Source organism: Motacilla alba, unplaced genomic scaffold, assembly GCF_015832195.1.
Source record: "Motacilla alba alba isolate MOTALB_02 unplaced genomic scaffold, Motacilla_alba_V1.0_pri HiC_scaffold_28, whole genome shotgun sequence".
In the NCBI taxonomy this organism is placed as follows: Eukaryota; Metazoa; Chordata; class Aves; order Passeriformes; family Motacillidae; genus Motacilla; species Motacilla alba.
In genome coordinates, this window is record NW_024037374.1 from 3,062,925 (window position 1) to 3,082,198 (window position 19,274).

At 52.1% G+C, this 19,274-nt stretch overlaps 2 protein-coding genes and 1 pseudogene across 3 annotated transcripts; 1 reads left to right on the top strand and 2 right to left on the bottom strand.

The window, feature by feature from the left end:
- LOC119696322 overlaps positions 1-15,034 on the bottom strand; it is a 2,199,709-nt pseudogene extending 2,184,675 nt beyond the window's left edge.
- LOC119696365 (olfactory receptor 14J1-like) lies at positions 9,353-10,362 on the top strand. The gene has a single exon (XM_038126075.1). It carries the CDS (start codon positions 9,430-9,432, stop codon positions 10,360-10,362), a length of 933 nt encoding a protein of 310 aa, XP_037982003.1. The 5' UTR covers positions 9,353-9,429.
- A 217-nt stretch (positions 15,035-15,251) lies between the features above and the next one.
- Positions 15,252-17,627, bottom strand: LOC119696374 (translation initiation factor IF-2-like). 2 transcript variants are annotated; one of them, XR_005255555.1, is made up of 3 exons: positions 16,944-17,627; positions 16,170-16,307; positions 15,252-15,307 (listed from the first exon to the last, which is right to left on the bottom strand). XR_005255555.1 is itself a non-coding variant. In XM_038126089.1 (2 exons), the coding sequence occupies exons 1-2, from the start codon at positions 17,466-17,468 to the stop codon at positions 16,218-16,220; spliced, it is 615 nt and encodes a 204-aa protein (XP_037982017.1). In that variant the 5' UTR covers positions 17,469-17,627; the 3' UTR covers positions 16,058-16,217. The 2 variants fall into 2 exon arrangements, 1 of the variants encoding a protein (XP_037982017.1); XM_038126089.1 differs by lacking the exon at positions 15,252-15,307 and having other exon boundaries at positions 16,058-16,307.
- Positions 17,628-19,274: the final 1,647 nt, after the last annotated feature.

Here is a 19,274-nt window from a genome sequence, read left to right on the forward strand (position 1 = left end):
GATGTTCAAAGGAAAGGTTCCCTCTACCTACCATGCCACTGACGCTACATGGAGCAAGTGGATTGCCTTCATCATACAGCGCGTCTGTATTGGTAACCTGAATTGCCCTGGGATTTTGGAGATAATTACAAACTGGCTGGAAGGTGAAAACTGTAGTCTCACTGACAAAGAGGAGCAGGAGCAAGAAACAAGGGCTAAGGAAGCTCCACCATATAACCAAGTACCAGCAGAGGAAACACGCTCTGCTTGTTTCACTGACAGTTCCTGTCGCATTGTAGGGATGAACTAGAAGTGGAAAGCAGTCGTATGGAGCCCAACATGACAGGTTGCTCAAGCTACCAAATGAGAAGGTGGATCAAGTCAACTTATGGAACTCAAAGCTGTTCAACTGGCCCTGGACATTGCAGAAAGAGAGAAGTGGCCAAAGCTCTACCTCTGCACTGACTCATGGATGGTAGCCAATGTTCTGTGGGGGTGGCTGGAGAGGTGGAAAGAGGCAGAGTGGCAGCATAGAGGAAAACTAGTCTGGGCTGCTGATGAATGGAAAGACATTCATCAGCAGCCTCTTGGGTAGAAAATCTATCTGTGAAAATCCATCCTGTAGATGCCCATGTCCCCAAGAGTCGGGCTAATGAGGAGCACCAAAACAATGAGCAGGTACACTGAGCTGCAAAGATAGGGGTGTCAAAGGTAGACCTAGATTGGGAACACAAGGGAGAGTTATTCCTCGCTCGATGGGCCCATGCTGCCTCAGGTCATCAGGGCAGAGATGCCACCTATAAGTGGGCACGAGACCGAGGGGTGGATTAGACCATGGACAGCATTTCTCAGGTTATCCATGACTGTGAGACGTGTGCTGCCATCAAGCAGGCCAAGTGAGTGAAGCCCCTGTGGTATGGTGGGCGATGGTCCAAGTACAAGTGTGGGGAGGCCTGGCAGATTGACTGCATCACACTGCCCCAGACACACCAAGGCAAGCGCTACGTGCTGACCATGGTGGAAGCCATCACGGGATGGTCGGAGACCTACCCTGTGCCTCATACCACTGCCCAGAAAACCATCCTGGGCCTGGAAAAGCAAATCCTGTAGAGACATGGCACCCCTGAGAGTTGAGTCAGACAACGGGACTCATTTCAAGAACAGCCTTATAAAAACCTGGGCCAGGTATCATGGCATTGAATGGATATATCATAACCCTTATCATGCACCAGCTGCTGGGGAAAATTGAATGGTGCAACAGACTGTGTAAGACTACCCTAAAGGCACTTGGCAGGAGAACTTTAGAAATTAGAAAATGAACTTAGCTAAAGCCACCTGGATGGTCAACGCCCCAGGGTCCATCAATCAAGTTGGTCCTGCCCAGTCTGAACCCTTGCACACAGTGCATGAAGTCCCTGTTGTACATACAAAAGCTACTTTAGGAAAGACTGGATTAATCCCACCTCAGACAAAGACAAACCCACCTGTGGGATCGTTTTTGCCCAAGGACCTGGTTACACTTGGTGGATAATGCAGAGAGATGGAGACAGCAGTTGTGTACCACTGGGAAACCTGGTCTTAAGTGAGAACTATGCGTAAGGTTTCATTGTGAGGCAGATGGAAATAGAATAAGGGGTAGATAATCGCCTGGATTGCTGAGCAAATTGTATTCTATTTGCCATCTGTATGGCAGTTGTCTTCTGTTAAGTGGGCAGTTTTCCTTATCTCTTCCATAACCATCCTCCCTCTGGGTAGACATCTCCTGATAACAGGCTATTGAATGTCACTGCATGACTGATAAGAACTAGAGCATCCCATGGTGAGATGCTCTGCCCAGAGGGAGGAGCCAAGCATTCCTACCCAGATATAATCTGGAGATTCTGGAACACCAGCACAGCTTTTTTCCACTGGATTTCCCAGAGGAACAGTTGCCTCTTCCACTGGAACTTCAGAGGAAGACTACACCCTTTTTCTACAGGATCCCTGCTCCAGCAGAACCACACCTGACACTCAGGAGGACTGCAGCCACAATTCCAATTGACTGCTACCAACACCCTGACCAACAGGGTGTCAGGTTGTGTTCTGACTCTGTCAGTGTTGTTTTAGTTTACCGGATTGTTTATTTTATCCTTTCATTTTCTTCCCTATTAAAGAACTGTTATTTCCTGCTCCCATATTTTTGACTGAGAGACTGAGAGCCCCTTGATTTGAAATTTATAGCAGTTTGAGGGGGTGGGGCATTTCACATTCTCCATTTCAGGGGAGGCTCCTGCCTTCCTTAGCCCCCACCAGTCTTTTTAAACCAAGACAATGTTAAAGGACAGCCAAAAGGGGCGGCTCAGGAAGAGCAAGGGAACAATTTAGCTGATTTAGAAGCTAAAACTGCAACTGAATCAGAGACAGAAAAATTAATAGTAGTATTAACACCCATGAGAGAAATGCAAGAAGTCCCTGTATTCAGTGGGACAGAAGAGGAAGAACTCCTCAAAATGGGAGCCAAGAAAGATAACAAAGGGAAGTGGAGATTAGCAGATGGGAGGCAAGTGTTGAATAAACCCCTTCCCAAGAAAATGCTAGAAGGCGCATATCGGACAACACATTGAGGTACTCAAGTGCTAAGTGATCAATTTCTAGGGGACTGGGGATGCATAGGAATTTTCAGAATAGCTAAGCAAGTCACTGAATGGTGTGTGATAATGTCAACAAGTGAATAAGAACATCATGTGGAAAACACCCAGAGGAGAGTGAGAACTAGCCTTCAGGCCCTTTCAAAACATCCAAGTAGACTTTACCAAGCTCCCCCAGGAGCAACGGTGGAAGTTTTTGCCAGTGGTAGAAGATCACTTGACTCATTGGGTAGAGGTGGTACCCACTGTGAAAGCCAATGCCAATGTTGTGAGTAAAACACTTCTAGAATCAATCATTCCCAATATGGGATGGTAAACAGGATTGATTCAGACTGGGGAACTCATTTCACATCAAAGATATTGCAGAAAGTAGTTCAGGCCCAGGGAGTGAAATGGCAGTTACACACTCCATGGCATCCACAGAGTTCCGGTCGGGTTGCGAGAATGAATCAAACTCTGAAAAGAGCTCTAGTTAAGCTAATGACTGAAACCCGAATGTCATGGATCAAATGTCTCCCTTTGGCCTTATTAAGAATTAGAACCTAACCCCAGTCAGGTCTGGGGGTCTCACCCTATGAAATGATGTTTGGGTTACCCTTCCTGACCTCACCCCAGAAGGTTGCCACCTATTGTGATACTCTGTCCGAAAATACTCTCATCTGCCTCATGATTTTTAGACCACTGAACATTCTGTTCAACATCCTGGTTTGGTGAGGGCTTGCCAGGGCCCTGGGACTGGAACTCGAGTTATTGTTCGCAGGTGTGTTTATCCACCCCATGGAACACTGAACCCAGTGAAAGGAGAAGGGGCACTTTGCCCTTCTTCGCCTGCATCACTTTGCTACAATGGCCCTGGGATCTTTCCACCTCCTAACCTGGCTGAACTCTTTTCTGGAATGACCTTTTGGTGGTCTCCACAGAAGACCCTTCATCTACTGTACAACCACCGTGGCAGATGGACTGAGATGGGAGAAGCCATTCCCTCCAATACTGAGACATGAAACCCCTATATGGAAAAGACTCCTTTTCTCCCCAAGGACTGCAACCTCTAACCTGGGAGGGGAGGGGGGCAATGTGTGTGGGGGAGAACAGCTGATCAAACTGTGATGTTTGCCTGCAGGTAGTGACCACTGGACCAAGAAGACAATAGCTCTCACCCACTGCTGACCAGATGACTATTGTGTTACCCCTCTCCCCTCCTTCACAATTCTCAATAGAAAATTCTAATAAAACCCCTCAAGTTAGCTAGCTTAAATGAGATCTTCCCAGCGTGAAAGCGACTCCTTGACTGGACCTCGACTGGACCTCGACTGGACCTTGAAGAATTACATTGCCTCTACATTGGTAGATACACCCATTCTCTCTCTCTTTTCCTTTCCTGCAGGGTTTCTTCCTCTCTTTCTTTCTCTCTCTTCCCCAATCCCCTCTAACGCATTTTGCTGTGATTATTCAATATAGTACACTGATTTTGATTGTTACTGCAAACCCCTTGCCGTGTTGGTGTTTTGTACCCTGAGATCAAATAACAAACCATCACAATCCTGTCCGTGAGGGCGGATCGTGACAATGATGTATGTGTGAGTAGAGTTAGAATATATATTCGTTTTGGTAGTAAGTTGAGGATGTGGGGATAAGGGGTGGAATGTCCAAGGGTGACTTTATGATTCTTGTATCCTCAATCGTCTGTTCCATTTATGCTGGATATTATATTCTGTGCCTTCAAGACTGGTTCTGAGACCGAAGGTGGGGAGAAGAAGAAGCGTGGAGTTTGTTATCAGAGACTGCACTCACTCCTGTAAAAGCAACACTCCTCCACATTCTACTCCACTCTGTTGTCTGGGCATGGACGGGGCAGACCAGAGCCCTCCTTTGCTTTTTAGTTAGTTTGGCTGAGGCAGAGAAGTTTTCCCTGGACTGGTTTTTTTCTTTCCCTTTTCTTGGAACCGTTTGAACCTGCTCCGGACTGGGACCTGGGGAGCACCAAGAGCTCGCACTTTGTAGCCTACCAGGGCCTACTCTGGGCAGCAGCCTTTCCCAGCACCAAAGGGATTGATAACAAAGTGACCACCCACCGGAGAGACTTTCTGAATTTGTCATCTCTTCAGAGCAGCGAATGAGTTTCATCATTTGGTTTTGTTCACGTTTTGTGCTGGGGAATGCTTTGTCTGTTAAATAAACAGGGTTTTTTTCCACTTCTCTCCAAGGAAATTTTTTCCCAAACCGGTTGGGGGGAGGGGCTGCATGGGTTTGCTTTCTGGGAGGGCCCCCTTTTGGAGGTTTTCTCCCAAATTTGCCCTAGACCAGGACAAATAACATAATCTGTCAGTTTAAGGATGCACTGTATAGCTCATAGTAGTGTAATGAATATGATATCTGTGTATCGCTTATAGAAATAGTGATGTGATGAACGTATTGTACTGTAGACCTTAGCAAAATAGAAGATGCTAAAAGGCTTTTGTGTAACTAAGAGAACAGTGTGAAGCCATCCAGGGCTTTACAGGTGATGAGACAACAGTGACACAAGACAGAGCATGGAGGAGACTGGGGAAGAGCTCGTTAGCTCCTCTTATCAGAGAAGTGTGAAACAACTGGGATGAAACCATGGGAAGGAATAAAATAGATTGACTTGATCCCAGGATGTCATGCAGATAAGTCAGGGTGTAAAAGCCAAAATCAAAGGAGTCCCTGCAACATCAAAAGCTTTCAAGAATGTTTGAATACTGTAGAAGCTAATGAATATGCATGTAACCCCAGCAATGTAACTGTATATAAAGAACGTGATTTAAAGCTACCTGGTGCCTTTTGGCCATTCACCAAAAGCATCCCAGCGCTGATCACTTATTTGTCCTTCTTTTATCCTTGATTAAACTTTTAAAAGTTCTAAAGAGTCAACTGTGTTTTTCACAACATTGTGGGGCCTCATGAACCCTGTGGGCTATTGTGACACTGCACGGCCTTGTGGAACCATGGAGACCATGGTGACACCATGGGGCACATGGAACCAAGGCTTCCATTTTGGCACTGAGGAACCTTGTGGAACCAAGGGTCCATTGAGACACTTTGGAATTTAGGAGATCATTGTTGAGAGTACAGAACCTCAAGGAATCCAAAGTCCATGAGACAGAGCAAGGCCTCATGGAAGCAAAAAGACCATGATGACCTTCTGGGGCCCCATGGAACCAAATATCCACTGTGACACTACAGAACCTGAAAGAACCAAGTGTCCATGGCGACACAAGAAGGCCTTGTGGAACCAAGGAGTCCAAAGGTCTAAAACATTCCTTGCATATCTCTGCCTTAGGGAAGAGGAGCCTGCTTGGTGGCAGCTTGGGATGGCACACACTTGAGGAGGGTCTCTGTTTTCAATAGGGAAATTCAGGAGTTTTAGATTCTTTTTAAAAAGAAAAATTAGAAAGGAAAAAAAAACCCTTTGGTTGTGTGCAGCCAGTTCTCCAAGCAAAGCAGGACCCAGGTGAGGAGAGACAGGATGGGATTGGGGAATGTGGAGCAAGGTTGTTCCCACTAGGTCAGAGCTCAAGGCACAGCTTCTCTGACCTGGCCAGACCTCCTTAGGAGAGTCCCTGGATCAATATCAGCCACAGAATGCTGCCATTACCTCTTCTCTAAAAAGAACAGTAATAAAATACACTCTTTAAAATTGGATTACATATTTCTTAGAAGCTCTTTGAAATATTTCTCCATAACTGTAAAAGGAAAATCTTCCTGACGAACTGCCCCAGACCAGAGGGAAATCAAGGCAGAGCCATGGTTTGTCAGGACTTGCTTGATCATAATGAGCCCCATGGTGCATTTGGAGCTGAGCCCTGGAACCTCAGGGCCTGAGAGGAGATTGCACAAACCTTTGCAGGAGTCAAAATCACAAGAAACACCCAAAGCGTCTCAAAGCATTGATGGGTCCCACTGAGGTCCATCCCCAACACAGGCTCCTCATGGACTCCTTGGAGGAGAGAACTGGAGGCCAGGATGGCACAAAACCTTATCAGAGACTGAGTGTGGAAAGGAAATTCAAAAGTACCTTAAAAACCTTGAGTATCTCAGAGTATTAATGAGCCCCACTGAGTGTCAATGCAAAGCTCTCAAGGGACTCGTTAAAGCAGATAATTGGGGCCATGATTGCACAAACCTCTCACAGAGTCTGTATCAGAAAGGAAAAACCAAATACCTTAAAATAACTGAAGTACCTTGAAGTATTAATGAACCCCACTGAGTGTCATTGCTGATAAAGGCTCTCAAGGGACTAATTAAAGCAGATAAGTGGAGGCTGTGACTGCACAATCTTTCTCATCAAGTCTGTATCAAAAGGCAAACACTAACTACCTTAAAAAACTGAACTACCCTGAAGCATTAATGAGCCCCATTGAGTGTTGTAACTGAGAAAGAATCTCAAGGGACTAATTACAGCAGAGAATTGGAGGCCATCATTGCACAAACCTCTCAGAGACTCAAAGCCAAAAGAAAAACCCAAAGTCCTTTGAAAAGCCTGCAGTCCCTGGGAGGATTGAGGAGCCCCCAGGGCCATTGCTGAGCAAGGCTCCCCAGGGACTCCTTCCAGCAGATCCTTGAGGCCACTGGCATGTGGGCTAGGGGGGATGCAGAGGGCAGGACAAGGGGCTGCCAGTGGCCAGCCTGGCTGGGGCTGTGCCAGGAGGCCCCAGTGCCTCAGGACAAGGTGTCTCCTGGCAGCCCTTGGTGGCACAGAGCCTGCTGTGCCCCAGGGCACCAAGCCTTGGCTTCTCTTTGTCCCCAGCTGTCATCACTGCCTGCAGTTCTCTGCTCTGCCTGGGGCCTGGGGACACTTTCTCAGTTGTGTCCCTCCCTGGGACCCATTAAAAGTGAAAGAAACTTTGGAGTGTGATTCTGCCTTGGAGTTCTGCAGAGGTTTCTTCAGCTGCCTCTCAGGGACTGATGCTCAGGGCCTGAGCACAAAGCCTCAGAGGGTCATTAAAGTCCTTGTGCTGTGGCTGTGCTGCTGAGCTGGGCTGGGCTGCTGGCACAGAGGCAGCTGCTGGTAACCAAGAAGAGCTTGAAAAGCACATTTCTCTTGCTGAGCAGCTCTTCTGCCAGCCCAGCAGGGCTGGGGCACTGCCTGCAGCCAGCCCGGGCACAGCACAGAGGCACAGAGAGCTTCAATCAGTCAGGGCTGGGAAGGTGCTGAGAAGTGCCTGGGGCAGAATCCCTGCCAGCCCTTGGCACAGGAACCTCTGGCTGCAGGACAATGCAGCTGCAGCTCCTGCAGTGATCTCCCACAGCTGGAACATCCCAATGCCTACAGACTCTGTGAGTACAACTCTGAGGATTTCTGGGGCCGGAAAGGTGACATGCTCATGAAGCTCTGACATGCTGAGGGGTTCAGATCAGTCATAGAATATTTCCAAGACAAGGATTTTGACAAAAATGAGGAAATTTCCAAATACTTTTTATTCAATTTCCTATTAATGGAGAATGGCAGGGAGGGGAGAATAAATAAGAACAGCTGACAATGAATTATTAATTTTGAAATCTGAAAAGTGCCTGAGACATTTGAACTGTTCCTTTTAGTGATCAATAGGTTCACAGGATATCCCTATATGTGCTTTCAGCCACTCTGATTGTAGTCAGCAGGAGCATCACCTTCGCTGGGCTTATCACCCTCACTCTGAGCAGTCCTTTCTATAAGGTGCAAAGTGAACCTGCCCCCAGCCACTGCCCTGCAGACAGGCAGGGCTCTGTAGGGCCAAGGAGAGTGCCCAGAGATTTGGGGTCTGTGAGTGCTGACAGGGAGAGATCAGGCACAGGGAAACAACAGCAGGAGGAAAATCTGCAGGAAGCAAAGAGAAGATCAGGGAATGAGAGAAAACAAAACCCAGAAATGCTGTGGCAGGGAGAGTTTGGAGATGTCCACAGGATCCCCTCCAGTGCAGCCCCTCCCTCTGAACAAGCCTCCTCCCTCCTGTCCCCCAGCCAAGCCTCTGCCCTCAGGGCTGGGCTCCAAGGCGTGAAGCCCCTCCTGTGCAGGCAGAGCTGCAGCAGAGCCGTGGGGCAGCTGTGCAGCCCCGGGCCCAGTTCCCTCTGCAGAGCACAGGGCTGGCAGCAGCTGCCCGGCACTGGGGGCTCTGGCAGGGGGCACAGCTGGCTCAGGGTGACGCTGTCCCCAGTGCCCGGCTCTGGGCAATGCTGTCAGTGCAGCCAGGGAAGGAGCTGCATCTCCCTTAATCCAATGCCATCAGAAGGACCCTTGGAAGTCTCCCTGAGATTTTAGTCCAAGCTGGGAGCTTTAATCCAGGATGCAAACCTGTCCTAGGGCATCTCTGAGTTAGAAGATTGATGGGGAGAGGCAGAGGTGTTGTGACACTGAAAATGCTGCTGGGTTTGTGAAATGAGCAAAGTGAGTGTTTGGCTACAAATGTGGAGCTGGGCTGTGGTGGATCCATCTGCTCTTAGAAGTACCTTCGGGTTTTAAAAGGGAAACATGGGAGGGTGATGACCCTCCAGCCGAAAAACATTAACGCCCAGAGAAAATCTGAGCAAGTCAGAATGACAGACCATCTCCCGTCAATCTCCACTCATATTCTTGCCTCACAGAACTTGATATGTTCTCCCTGAGGGCAGCAGAAATGCCGAGACTTTCTGATATCAAAGACCACCAGGAAGCATGGGGGCAAATTAAAAAGAAAACTTCAGAACTCTTAAACACAGAAGAATGGCCGTGTGTGTTACAGAGGAGGGTGTATGGGAAATGGCTTTGATTTTGGTTACAGGTATCTCCACTAACTCTTCACTGTCCTCTTCTCCATGAACAGATTCTCATGTCCAGATAGAGCAAATGTCCAACAGCAGCTCCATCAGCCACTTCCTCCTGCTGGCATTGGCAGACACGCGGCAGCTGCAGCTGCTGCACTTCTGCCTCTTGCTGGGCATCTCCCTGGCTGCCCTCCTGGGCAACGGCCTCATCATCAGCGCCGTAGCCTGCGGCCAGCACCTGCACACGCCCATGTTCTTCTTCCTGCTCAACCTGGCCCTCACTGACCTGGGCTCCATCTGCACCACTGTCCCCAAAGCCATGCACAATTCCCTCTGGGACACCAGGAACATCTCCTACAAAGGATGTGCTGCACAGCTCTTTTTCTTTGTGTTCTTCCTCTCAGCAGAGCTTTCCTTCCTGACCATCATGTGCTATGACCGCTACGTGTCCATCTGCAAACCCCTGCACTACGGGACCCTCCTGGGCAGCAGAGCTTGTGCCCACATGGCAGCAGCTGCCTGGGCCAGTGCCTTTCTCAATGCTCTCATGCACATGGCCAATACATTTTCCCTGCCCCTGTGCCATGGCAATGTCCTGGGCCCGTTCTTCTGTGAAATCCCTCAGATCCTCCAGCTATCCTGCTCAAATTCGTTCCTCAGAGAACTTGGGCTTATTGTGTTCTCCATCTGTTTAGCATTTGGTTGTTTTGTGTTCATAGTTTTCTCCTATGTGCAGATCTTCAGGGCCGTGCTGAGGATCCCCTCTGAGCAGGGACGGCACAAAGCCTTTTCCACCTGCCTCCCTCACCTGGCTGTGGTCTCTCTGTTCATCAGCACAGCCACATTTGCTCATCTGAAGCCCCCCTCCCTGTCCTCCCCATCTCTGGATCTGTCCCTGTCAGTTCTGTACTCGGTGGTGCCTCCGGCCCTGAACCCCCTCATCTACAGCCTGAGGAACCAGGAGCTCAAGGCTGCAGTGTGGACACTGATGACTGGATGGTTTCGAAAACAGTAAACTGCTAGCCAATTTCTAAAAATATTTTGTAATATTGTCATCTTTGATACCTTTTGATTTTTGTTTCTGCCATTGTTTTCCTTTGCTCTATTTTTTATATTGTCCGCAAAAAAAAAAATCATTGTTTGTTCCATTTCTCATTTTATTTCTCTCCATCTTCCATGTGGCCACAGACTGTGTCAATGAGGGGCTGCTCTTTAGGTGTCTTTAAAGGAACTGAAGGATATCCCAGCAAAGTTTTCTGCAGAGATGCCCTTTGGTTGCCTTCTCTGGAACTGCAGCAGCAATGTCTGTGTGCAGAGCTGGGGGCAGATCGGTGCTGGCCCAGCAGCTGTGCCCAGCAGCAGCAGCAGCACTTGGTGTTGCCAGTGCTGCTGCCGTGGCCCTGCCCCGCTGCCCTGGTGGCCCTGGTGTTGCTGTAGGGCCTGAGTGCTCTCGGGGCCGGGCACAGTGCTGGGGGTGGCAGTGCCGGGGCTGCAGCAGGGACAGGCCATGGGCACTGCTGGGGCAGCGCTGACGCCTCAGGCCAGGGCCTGGGGGCTCCAGCCTCCTTGCCCAGGCTCTCTCAAGAACACACCCAGGCCAATGCTGAGCACAGAAAAGCCCCGTGAGCAGCCCCAGGGTGGCCGTGGGCAGGCTGGGGGCAAACAGCATGGCTGGTGCTCTGCAAGGGCCCTGGGGGAGATGGGAAGGAGCAGCAGAGCAGGGGCTGATCCATCCCCAGTGCGCTGGACAGCCCAGGGCAGCGTCCCAGAGCGTCCTCATGGAGCTGCCAACACCATCCCCCCTCTGCAGCCCTGGCCTCTCCCCCAGCTCACACAGGTGCCCCATCCTTGCAGGCACAGGCACGGCAGCACTGGCTCAGGAGCCCCTGTTTGCATTGCACAGAGCAGGCGGGAGCACCCCCATGCTGTTGCTGTGGGGACATGAACCTGAGGGAGCACAAATGCCATCAGCTCATGGGGCCAGCAAGGGCTGGGAGACACCAGGGAAAGCACTCAGCTTTGTCCTGGCCTCTGCAGTCAGCCAGAAAGTTTGTTCCCATCAGCTGGCAGTTTCCTGTCCCATTGCAGACGCTGCTGCTCAGAGCCAGGGCTGCCTGGCAGCCACCCCCAAACTGCCCTGAGCATTTCCTTGGCTTCACCTTTGCTTGCTTTACTCTTCCTTGGTACAAATTTCTACCTATTGCCCACCTATGAACCCTTCCCTGCAAACAGCCCATCCCTGTTTGCCCTTTCCTCTCTGGCCCCACTCCCCATTGCAGTTCCTGACTTGGCACCATGGGAACGGCCCTTGGGGAGCAGGATCATCCTCCAAGTGCTGCAGCAATTGTCTGCAGGCTCCTGCAGTGCCTCCTGCTGCTCCCTTGCCACAGGCACCCCAGGCCAGGGGGCCCATCTGGGCTGCTGTGTCTGCCTGTGGGGCTCCCTGTTCTGGGCAGTGAGGAGGAGCTGCAGAGGCTCTGCAGGACTGACAGGATGGGCTTTGGGGCTGCCAGGAGAAGCTGAGGCACCTGGGCTGCTGGAGCTTCTCAAGAGGAGGCCCAGGGCTCATCCTGCAACTGCTCCAAGGGTGCTTTCAGAGAATCCCAGAATCAGCAAGGCTGGAAAAGACCTTGGAGATCATCAAGTCCAACCTGTTCCCTTATACTGCCTTGTCTCCTGTGCGTCCTTCTCTTCTCCAGGATTAACAATCCCAGCTCCCTCATCAGCTCCTCACAGGACTTGTGTTCCAGACCCCTCCCCAGCCTTGTTGCCCTACTCTGGACACGCTCCAGCCCCTCCATGTCCTTCCTAAATTGGGGGGCCCAGAACTGGACACAGCATTCAAAGTGCTGCCCACCCAGTGCTGAGCACAGGGCAAGAATCACTGCCCTGCTTCTGCTGGCCACACCATTCCTGATCCAGGTCAGGAGCCATTGGCCTTCTTGGCCCCCTGGGCACACTGCTGCCTCATGTCCAGCCTGCTGTCCAGCAGTCCCTGCAGGTCCCTTTCTGCCTGGCTGCTCTCCAGCCACTCTGTCCCCAGCCTGTAGTGCTGCAGGGGTTGTTGTGGCCAAAGTGCAGGACCTGGCACTTGGACTTGTTAAACCTCACCTTGTTGGATTTGGTCCCTGGATCCAGCCTGTCCAGGGCCCTGTGCAGAGCCCTCCTACCCTCCAGCAGATCAACATTCCAGACAACTTTGTGTCACCAGGGTTCCATGAGGCCCCAGAGTGTCCCAATGCTCTCCATGATTCCATGAGGCCTCCCAGTGTCACAATGTCCCTTTGGTTCCATGGGACTCCTTCATGTCACAAAGTCCTTTGGATCCTTGGGCCCTGCAGTGTCACAATGGCTCTGGGTCCCCCAAGGCCCTGCAGTGTCACAATGAATCCTTGGTTCCATGAGGTCTGGCAGTGCAGCAATGCTCTCCTTGGTTCCACAGTGTCACAGTGGCCTCTTGGTCCCCTCTTGGTTGTGGTCTGTGGTGCTCGTTGATGCAACTTTTCCCAAGAGTGATTTGTGCTTACAGGCAGGAACCACGAGAGTGCCAGCACAATCACAGACACACAGACACACAGACAGACACACAGACAGACACACAGACAGACACACACACACACGGAGCCGCTCGGCAGTGGAGACACAGGAGCGTCCAGGCATGGAGTTCTAACAAGGTTTTATTTGGGTCTAATGCTCCAAGGGTTAAGGACAAAAACCAAGGATGGTTTAGGGTATAAATACAGGAAAAGAGGGGGTGGAGGAGAGCATCAGGATCTAAGGGTTTAGGGTGGTACACAAGGAAAGGGACTTATAGGGAGTGCCAGGGTGGATAGGCAGGGACATAAACTAAAGGGAAGACAGGGAAGGGAGAACTCTCTACAGCATCAACGTATGGAGGTACAAGGGGTAGGAAAGGCCAACGGGCAAATACAGAGGACAGAACTGGGACAAATTAACATAGTGCTGCAGAGTACCATGGGGGAAGCTTTTTTCCTCACCCTGAGCTGTGAGGAATGCCCAGAGCCTGAGGTGCATCTCTCCAGGGGATTGCTGTTGCCCTCTCCCCAGTAAGCTCACAGGCCTACACAAACACACACTGGAGATGTCTGGGGCTGTTCATCATTTCTCTGCTCTCCAGCGCTGAGGCAATGGACTCTGGCTACAGCGCTGAGATCATGCCCAAGACAACCACCCCTGGCAATGGGGCTCCATGCAGCTGCTGTCAGGAAATTGCCCAAAACCTGGGGAGTGCCCCAAAACCGCTTTAGAAACGTGAGATACCCCAGCATCTCTTCATGAACGTGGACTACCCAAAAACTCACTCAGTATTGGACTCCCCCTCCCTTCCTCATCCCCAGACTTTGACTGTCTCATTCCAGACCCCAGCCCACCTTCCCAGTTCCAAGTCCAACCCATTCCACCCCTCCTGGACATCAACACCCCCTTCCCAAGCATTACTTCTCCCATTTCACACCTCCCAAACCTCATCCCAGCCACCCTGCTCCACCCAATGCTCATCTGACCCCTCCTGATTTACATCTCACCTTGCCCAGTCCCTTTCCAACCCCATTCCACCCTGAGGGCTCTGGAATCAAGTAATTTTGGGGTGGCATTGAGTAGTTTTCAGTGGCATTGAGCAGTTTTGAGCTGACAGATCAATCCCTCTCATCTTTTGGAGTGCCAAGAAATAAAGACAGCTAAATCAAATACCCCCCAACCCCTCCCATATCCTCCCAGATATCTCCGAGAATCCAAGATTCCCCCAAAACACAAGTAAAATGTGAGGCTTTAGATGCCTTTGATGAATTGGTTGATTTTTACCCCAATTTTCTTTGTTTTGTAGGGAGTAAGATAAATCAAATGATAATTAGAGGCAAAATAAAAGGAACACCAGCCACTTCCCAGCGTGTTTCACTGGGAAAGTGGTTCACCAGGGCACTTCTCAATGTGGGTCCCCCGATGGGGATGGAGTTAGGGCAGTGCATGAAGCTCTTCCTGCAGTCGAGGCTCTTGCAGGGCTTCCCTTACCGGTGCCTCCGTTGGTGACGGGTAAAGAATGAGCGGTCTGAGAAGCTCTTCCCACACTGGGGACACTCGTAGGGCCTCTCCCCAGTGTGGATGCGCCGGTGGGTGACGAGGGTGGAGTTGTGCCTGAAGCCCATCCCGCAGTCAGGGCAGCAGAAGGGCCTCTCCTGTGTGTGAATCCGCTCATGTACAAGGAGATGGGAGCTGGTGTGAAACCTCTTCCCACAGCTGGGGCACTCGTAGGGCCTCTCCCCAGTGTGGAACCTCTGGTGGACAATCAGGTCGGACCTGTGGCTGAAGCCCTTCCCACATTCCCCACACTCGTAGGGCCGCTCCCCGGTGTGGATCCTCTGGTGGCAGATCAGGTTGAAACTCTTCCTGAAGCTCTTCCCACACTCCAAGCACTCATGGGGCCTCTCCATATCAGGAAGCTGCTCATGAACCTCCAGCTGCGAGCTCTGGCTGAAGCTCTCTCCACCTTCCTGGCACAGGCTGGGTCTTTCCTCCTCAGAGCACCCTGGGCTGAGTTTGGAGCTCCTCGTCCTGCAGGATCTCTGGGGCTTTTCCTCCCTGTTGGATTCCTGCACTGAGGAGCCGCTCAAAACAGCCTCTTCCAGGAGGTTCTGCCGTGGGGATTTGTCCTCCCTGGTCTCCATCCTCAGCTCCTTGTCTGGGGGAGAAAGGACAAGGAGATGATGGGATTTGCCACCGTGCCAGAGGGAAGGGGAAGAAGATCCTCCCAGGGCATCCCCGGCAGGACGGCGCTGGCAGCAGGGTTGTCCTGCAGCCGGGGGCCATGCTGGGCTGGGAGATGGAGCAGGAGAGAGGGGGAAAGGGGCACTGACTTCCTCCTCACCTGCCTGGCTGTCCCAAGGAATCTTCATCTTCTTTGCAGCCTCCTCCTCCATCTGGTGAAGGTTTGGGAATGGGAAATCCTGGTTTGGGGAAAAGCAAGGTATGAGGATGTTGTGGTTGAAGGTCCCTTTGCCCAAGTCCATCTCTAGAAGTCATGTGATGTCCATAAAAACCTCCAAAAATCAAGAATGAATCAAAAAAAGCCACCAGGAGTGTTCCATTTCCAGTCTCATCCCTCTGGGGTTCTGGTGGTCCCATTTCACAGCTGCTGGGGATCCCATGTGTCTGGGAGATCATCCCTCTCCAGGGTCCTGCTTAGGGACACTGGGGGATTTTGGGGTCCCAGAGTCCCCCTCTCCATCCTCTCCGTCCTCTCCATCCGGGCACTTGGGGCTCCCCCCTCTTCCCACCACCCTGTCCTGCTTTAGGGCAAATTTGGGAGAAAACTTCCAAAAGGGGTTTCTTCTAGAAAGGAAATTCCAGCAGCCCCTACCCCAACCAGATTGGGAAAATATTTCCTTGCAGAAAAGTAGAAAAAACCTGTTTATTTTACAAGCAAAGAATTCACTAGCACAAAAAATGAACAATATTAAACAATACAACCTCCTGCTGCTCTAAAAGAGATGACAAACTCACAAAGTCCCTCAGTGGGCTGTAGCTCGGCTCACTCAGTCTCTTATCAGTCTCTTATCAGTCTCTTATCAGTCTCTAATCAGTCCCTCCAGGGCTGGAAATGCCCTGGCCCAGGCCCAGCCAGGTGGCCACAGGTGCGAGCTGCCTGTGCTCTCTGGGTGTTCAGTCCAGAGGAGCTTTAAACAGCTCCAAGAAAAAAGAAAAATCACAGTCCAGGGAACTTCTCTGCCTCAGCGAGCTAAAAAGTAACTAAAAGCAAAGGTGTCTTGCCTCTGTCCCTCTGTATGTCCGTCCACAGACAACTGATACCTTAGGTTTTAAGTTGTTCTGTTCTGTTTTGGTGTGCAGCTTTTAGCTTTATATTAAGTGTTCCTGGGATCTTTTCACAGAGTGGTGAGGACAAAACAATCCTGTTCCAGCTGGAGACTCAAGGACAATCTCTTCAAACTTCAGGGCCAAAGCATAAACAATAGGAAAAGAGGATGAGCAAGCAAGCAAGGAGGATGAAACTTCATAATTTGAAGCTATTACTTGGGCAGTTAACTCCTATATGCAAATGGACTAAAACTTATGAAAATGGGAGATCTCGTGGCCAAGCCCTCTTTTGCTCCCATCTTGGAGCCATCCGGGCAGAGCCACGACTGTGGCTCCGGTACTGCCCGAGTCTGGCCTTTGAAGGCACTTCAATAAAAATCCACTTTATTCCTCTTAACTCCGTCTGGCCTCTGTTCCAGCTCCTTAAGGCATCACAGCAGTCCAGGAGCCGGAATGTGGAGGAGTGAGAGCAGTTTCTGAAAACAATCTGCTGCTTCTTCCTGCTCCCCTTCGCTCTCAGAACCGGCCTGAAAGGTGCAGAACTCATTTCGGGGCTAAACAGACCGATGGGGTACGAGCATCATGAAGTCACCCCAGGACACGCCCCGGTCAGGGTCAGGGGGTCCCGTCCTCGCCTCATCTCCGGGCTGCCGGGGGTCCCCCAGCTCCGCTATCGCCCCTTCCCCTCTCCCCGCCCCGGGGGTCCCACGTCCCACAGCCCCGGCTCTCACAGGGATCCCCAAAACCAATGGCCCGCCCCGTCGGTACCGGGCCAGCCCCGCGTGGACCCCCCGGGACCCTCCCGAGGGGCGATCGCGGCTCCTCTCCCCCCGAAAAAGCTCCTCGTAGGGAGCCCGGCGATATCCGGGGCTCGAGTCCGGGATCTGCCGCCTCCCAACACTCTCCAAAAAAATCCTCCCGGAGATCCCTCGGCAGAGCCGGGGCGAGCTCGGCCTCCCCTGCGGCTCGGGGCTGGGGGCGATGCTCCCGGGGCAGGGGGTGCTGCAGCCCCAGCGTGCGGGCGCTGCGAGCGGCGGGATTCTCCCGCTCCCGCTCCTCTCCCTCCTCTTCCTCCCGCATTCCCTCCGCTCCCAGCCCGGACCCCCCTTGGCCGCCCCTCTGCCCCGCGGCCGCCGCAGCACCGGCTGCTGGGTGGGGCAGCCCCCGGTCGGCCCCGGGGGTGGGCAGGGGGCTCGGGGCCCCCCGGTGCGGATCCGCGCCCCCGGCCCGAGCCCCGAACTCCGCTCCGGGGCCGCGGGGCTCCGCGGGTGCGCCTGGCAACGGGTGAGTCATCGGCGAGAAGAGCTCTGGTTGGCTGGGAATTGTTCAGCGCGCTCTCTGATTGGCTGGAACTGCGAACGGCGCTGCGCCCGGCGGGTGTCCCTGGGAGCTGCGGAGGCCGGGCCGGAGCCTTTTCCTGTTTCTTTCTCTCCCTCTGAGAACTTTTTCCTATTCCTTTCTCTCCGAGAGACCTCGTCCCTATTTCTTTCTCTCCCTCTGAGACCTCTCCCCGATTTCTTTCTCTCCCTTTCTCCTCCCCATTTCTTGTTCAGTTCAATCCAAGTTCAATCAAATCCACAGGTTTCACTCGCACGGTCTCATTTGCACCTTCACTGGACAAGAGGCGTCTCTCCCTCACGAAATCATAACCAGTGGGCAGGGTCCCTTCCCACCGCAATCGTTCGGGGATTCTGTCACGGACTCGCTTCCCTTCTTCCCTCTGGCTCTAGCCGGGAATGTGCTGGGAAATGTCCAGCAAAGCCACCTTTGCTGTGTGCTCCGGGAGCCCACAGAGCTGCTGGACCTTGTCCCCTGGCCCTGCACAGCTCCTTGGCAGGCACGGCAGGAGCAGCACCCTGGCAGCGTCGGGAATGCCCCTCTGGGATCCACAGCACACATTCCCCGGGGCTGGAATTCCAGTTCCTAGACAGGAAATGATCCTCCTGCCCATGAAGGCAAAGCCCTTAAGAAGGAGCCAAAAGCCAAGTGGAGCAAGATCCTACAGTGACATTTCACTGCCAGCCTTCATCACTTCACCCATGGTGGTTGTAGCCCCTGGACAGGGAATTAAATCAGGGCAGGGTCTTTGGTGGGAGCTGCCCTGGGTCAGGAGAGACACTGAGAGAGAAACAGAGGAGGCAGAGAAAGGCAGGAGAGAAAGGAGGGCACAAACAGAATCAGCTGAGAAGGTGGCACTCTGAAAACCACACAAGAACTGACTGAAAAGGAATGCGACAGGAAGAAATAATTTTGTAGTTTTATTTCCTATCAAAACACATTTTCCTCCCTTTCTCACAAGCCTCCTCCTGGTGTCATTCAGCAGGGCTGTCAGAAAGTTTTTCATTCTGAGTGAATGTTCCAGGCTTCGGCCACAAGGAAAGAGGGAATGGGGATTTTCCTGCTCCTGGGGAGTTTGACAGCCTCAGCTGAGGAGAGCAGGAGGCACCAGAAGACAAGGGCAGCTGGGCTTCATCCTTCCACAGGAAAGAGGGGGGAAAAATCTCTCATCCAATCTGTAGCTGCTGCCACAGGGATGTGAGGGCTGATCCCAGAGCCCCAAGGGTCACAGTCAGGGCTGCCCTCAGGGAATGCTCACCTGGTATTGAGGGGAGCTCCTGGATGGGAGCATTCCTGGATCTTGGAGCATTCAGCTGCCCCCCATGTTTGGAGGTGCCTGAGGAAGGCTGGGACGATGCCAGGGACATCCTGCAGTGACATCCCCCCTGTCCCACTCTGGATGAGCTCAGTCCCAAACCTGACCCTGATTCTGGTCTCAATCTCACTCCACGTTTAGACACACTCACAGTTCTGTATTTAAACCCATCCCAGTCCCAGACTCGTCTTGCCCAAGACCCAATCCCAACCCCAGCCCCAAATCCAATCCCATGTCTAGCCTGAACCCCAATCCCAGCTCAAATCCAAATTGCAGCCCCAACTCCAACCCCAGCCCCAATTCCAGCCCCTTCCTAAATCCTCAGCCCCAAACCAAATCCCAGGTTCAGCCCTTCTGGGGCTTTGGGGGTGTGTCTGTCCGTCTGAGCCCGATGATGTTTGGGTGGGGTCCCAGCAGGGCTGAGAGGGACAGAGACCCCCCCGGCC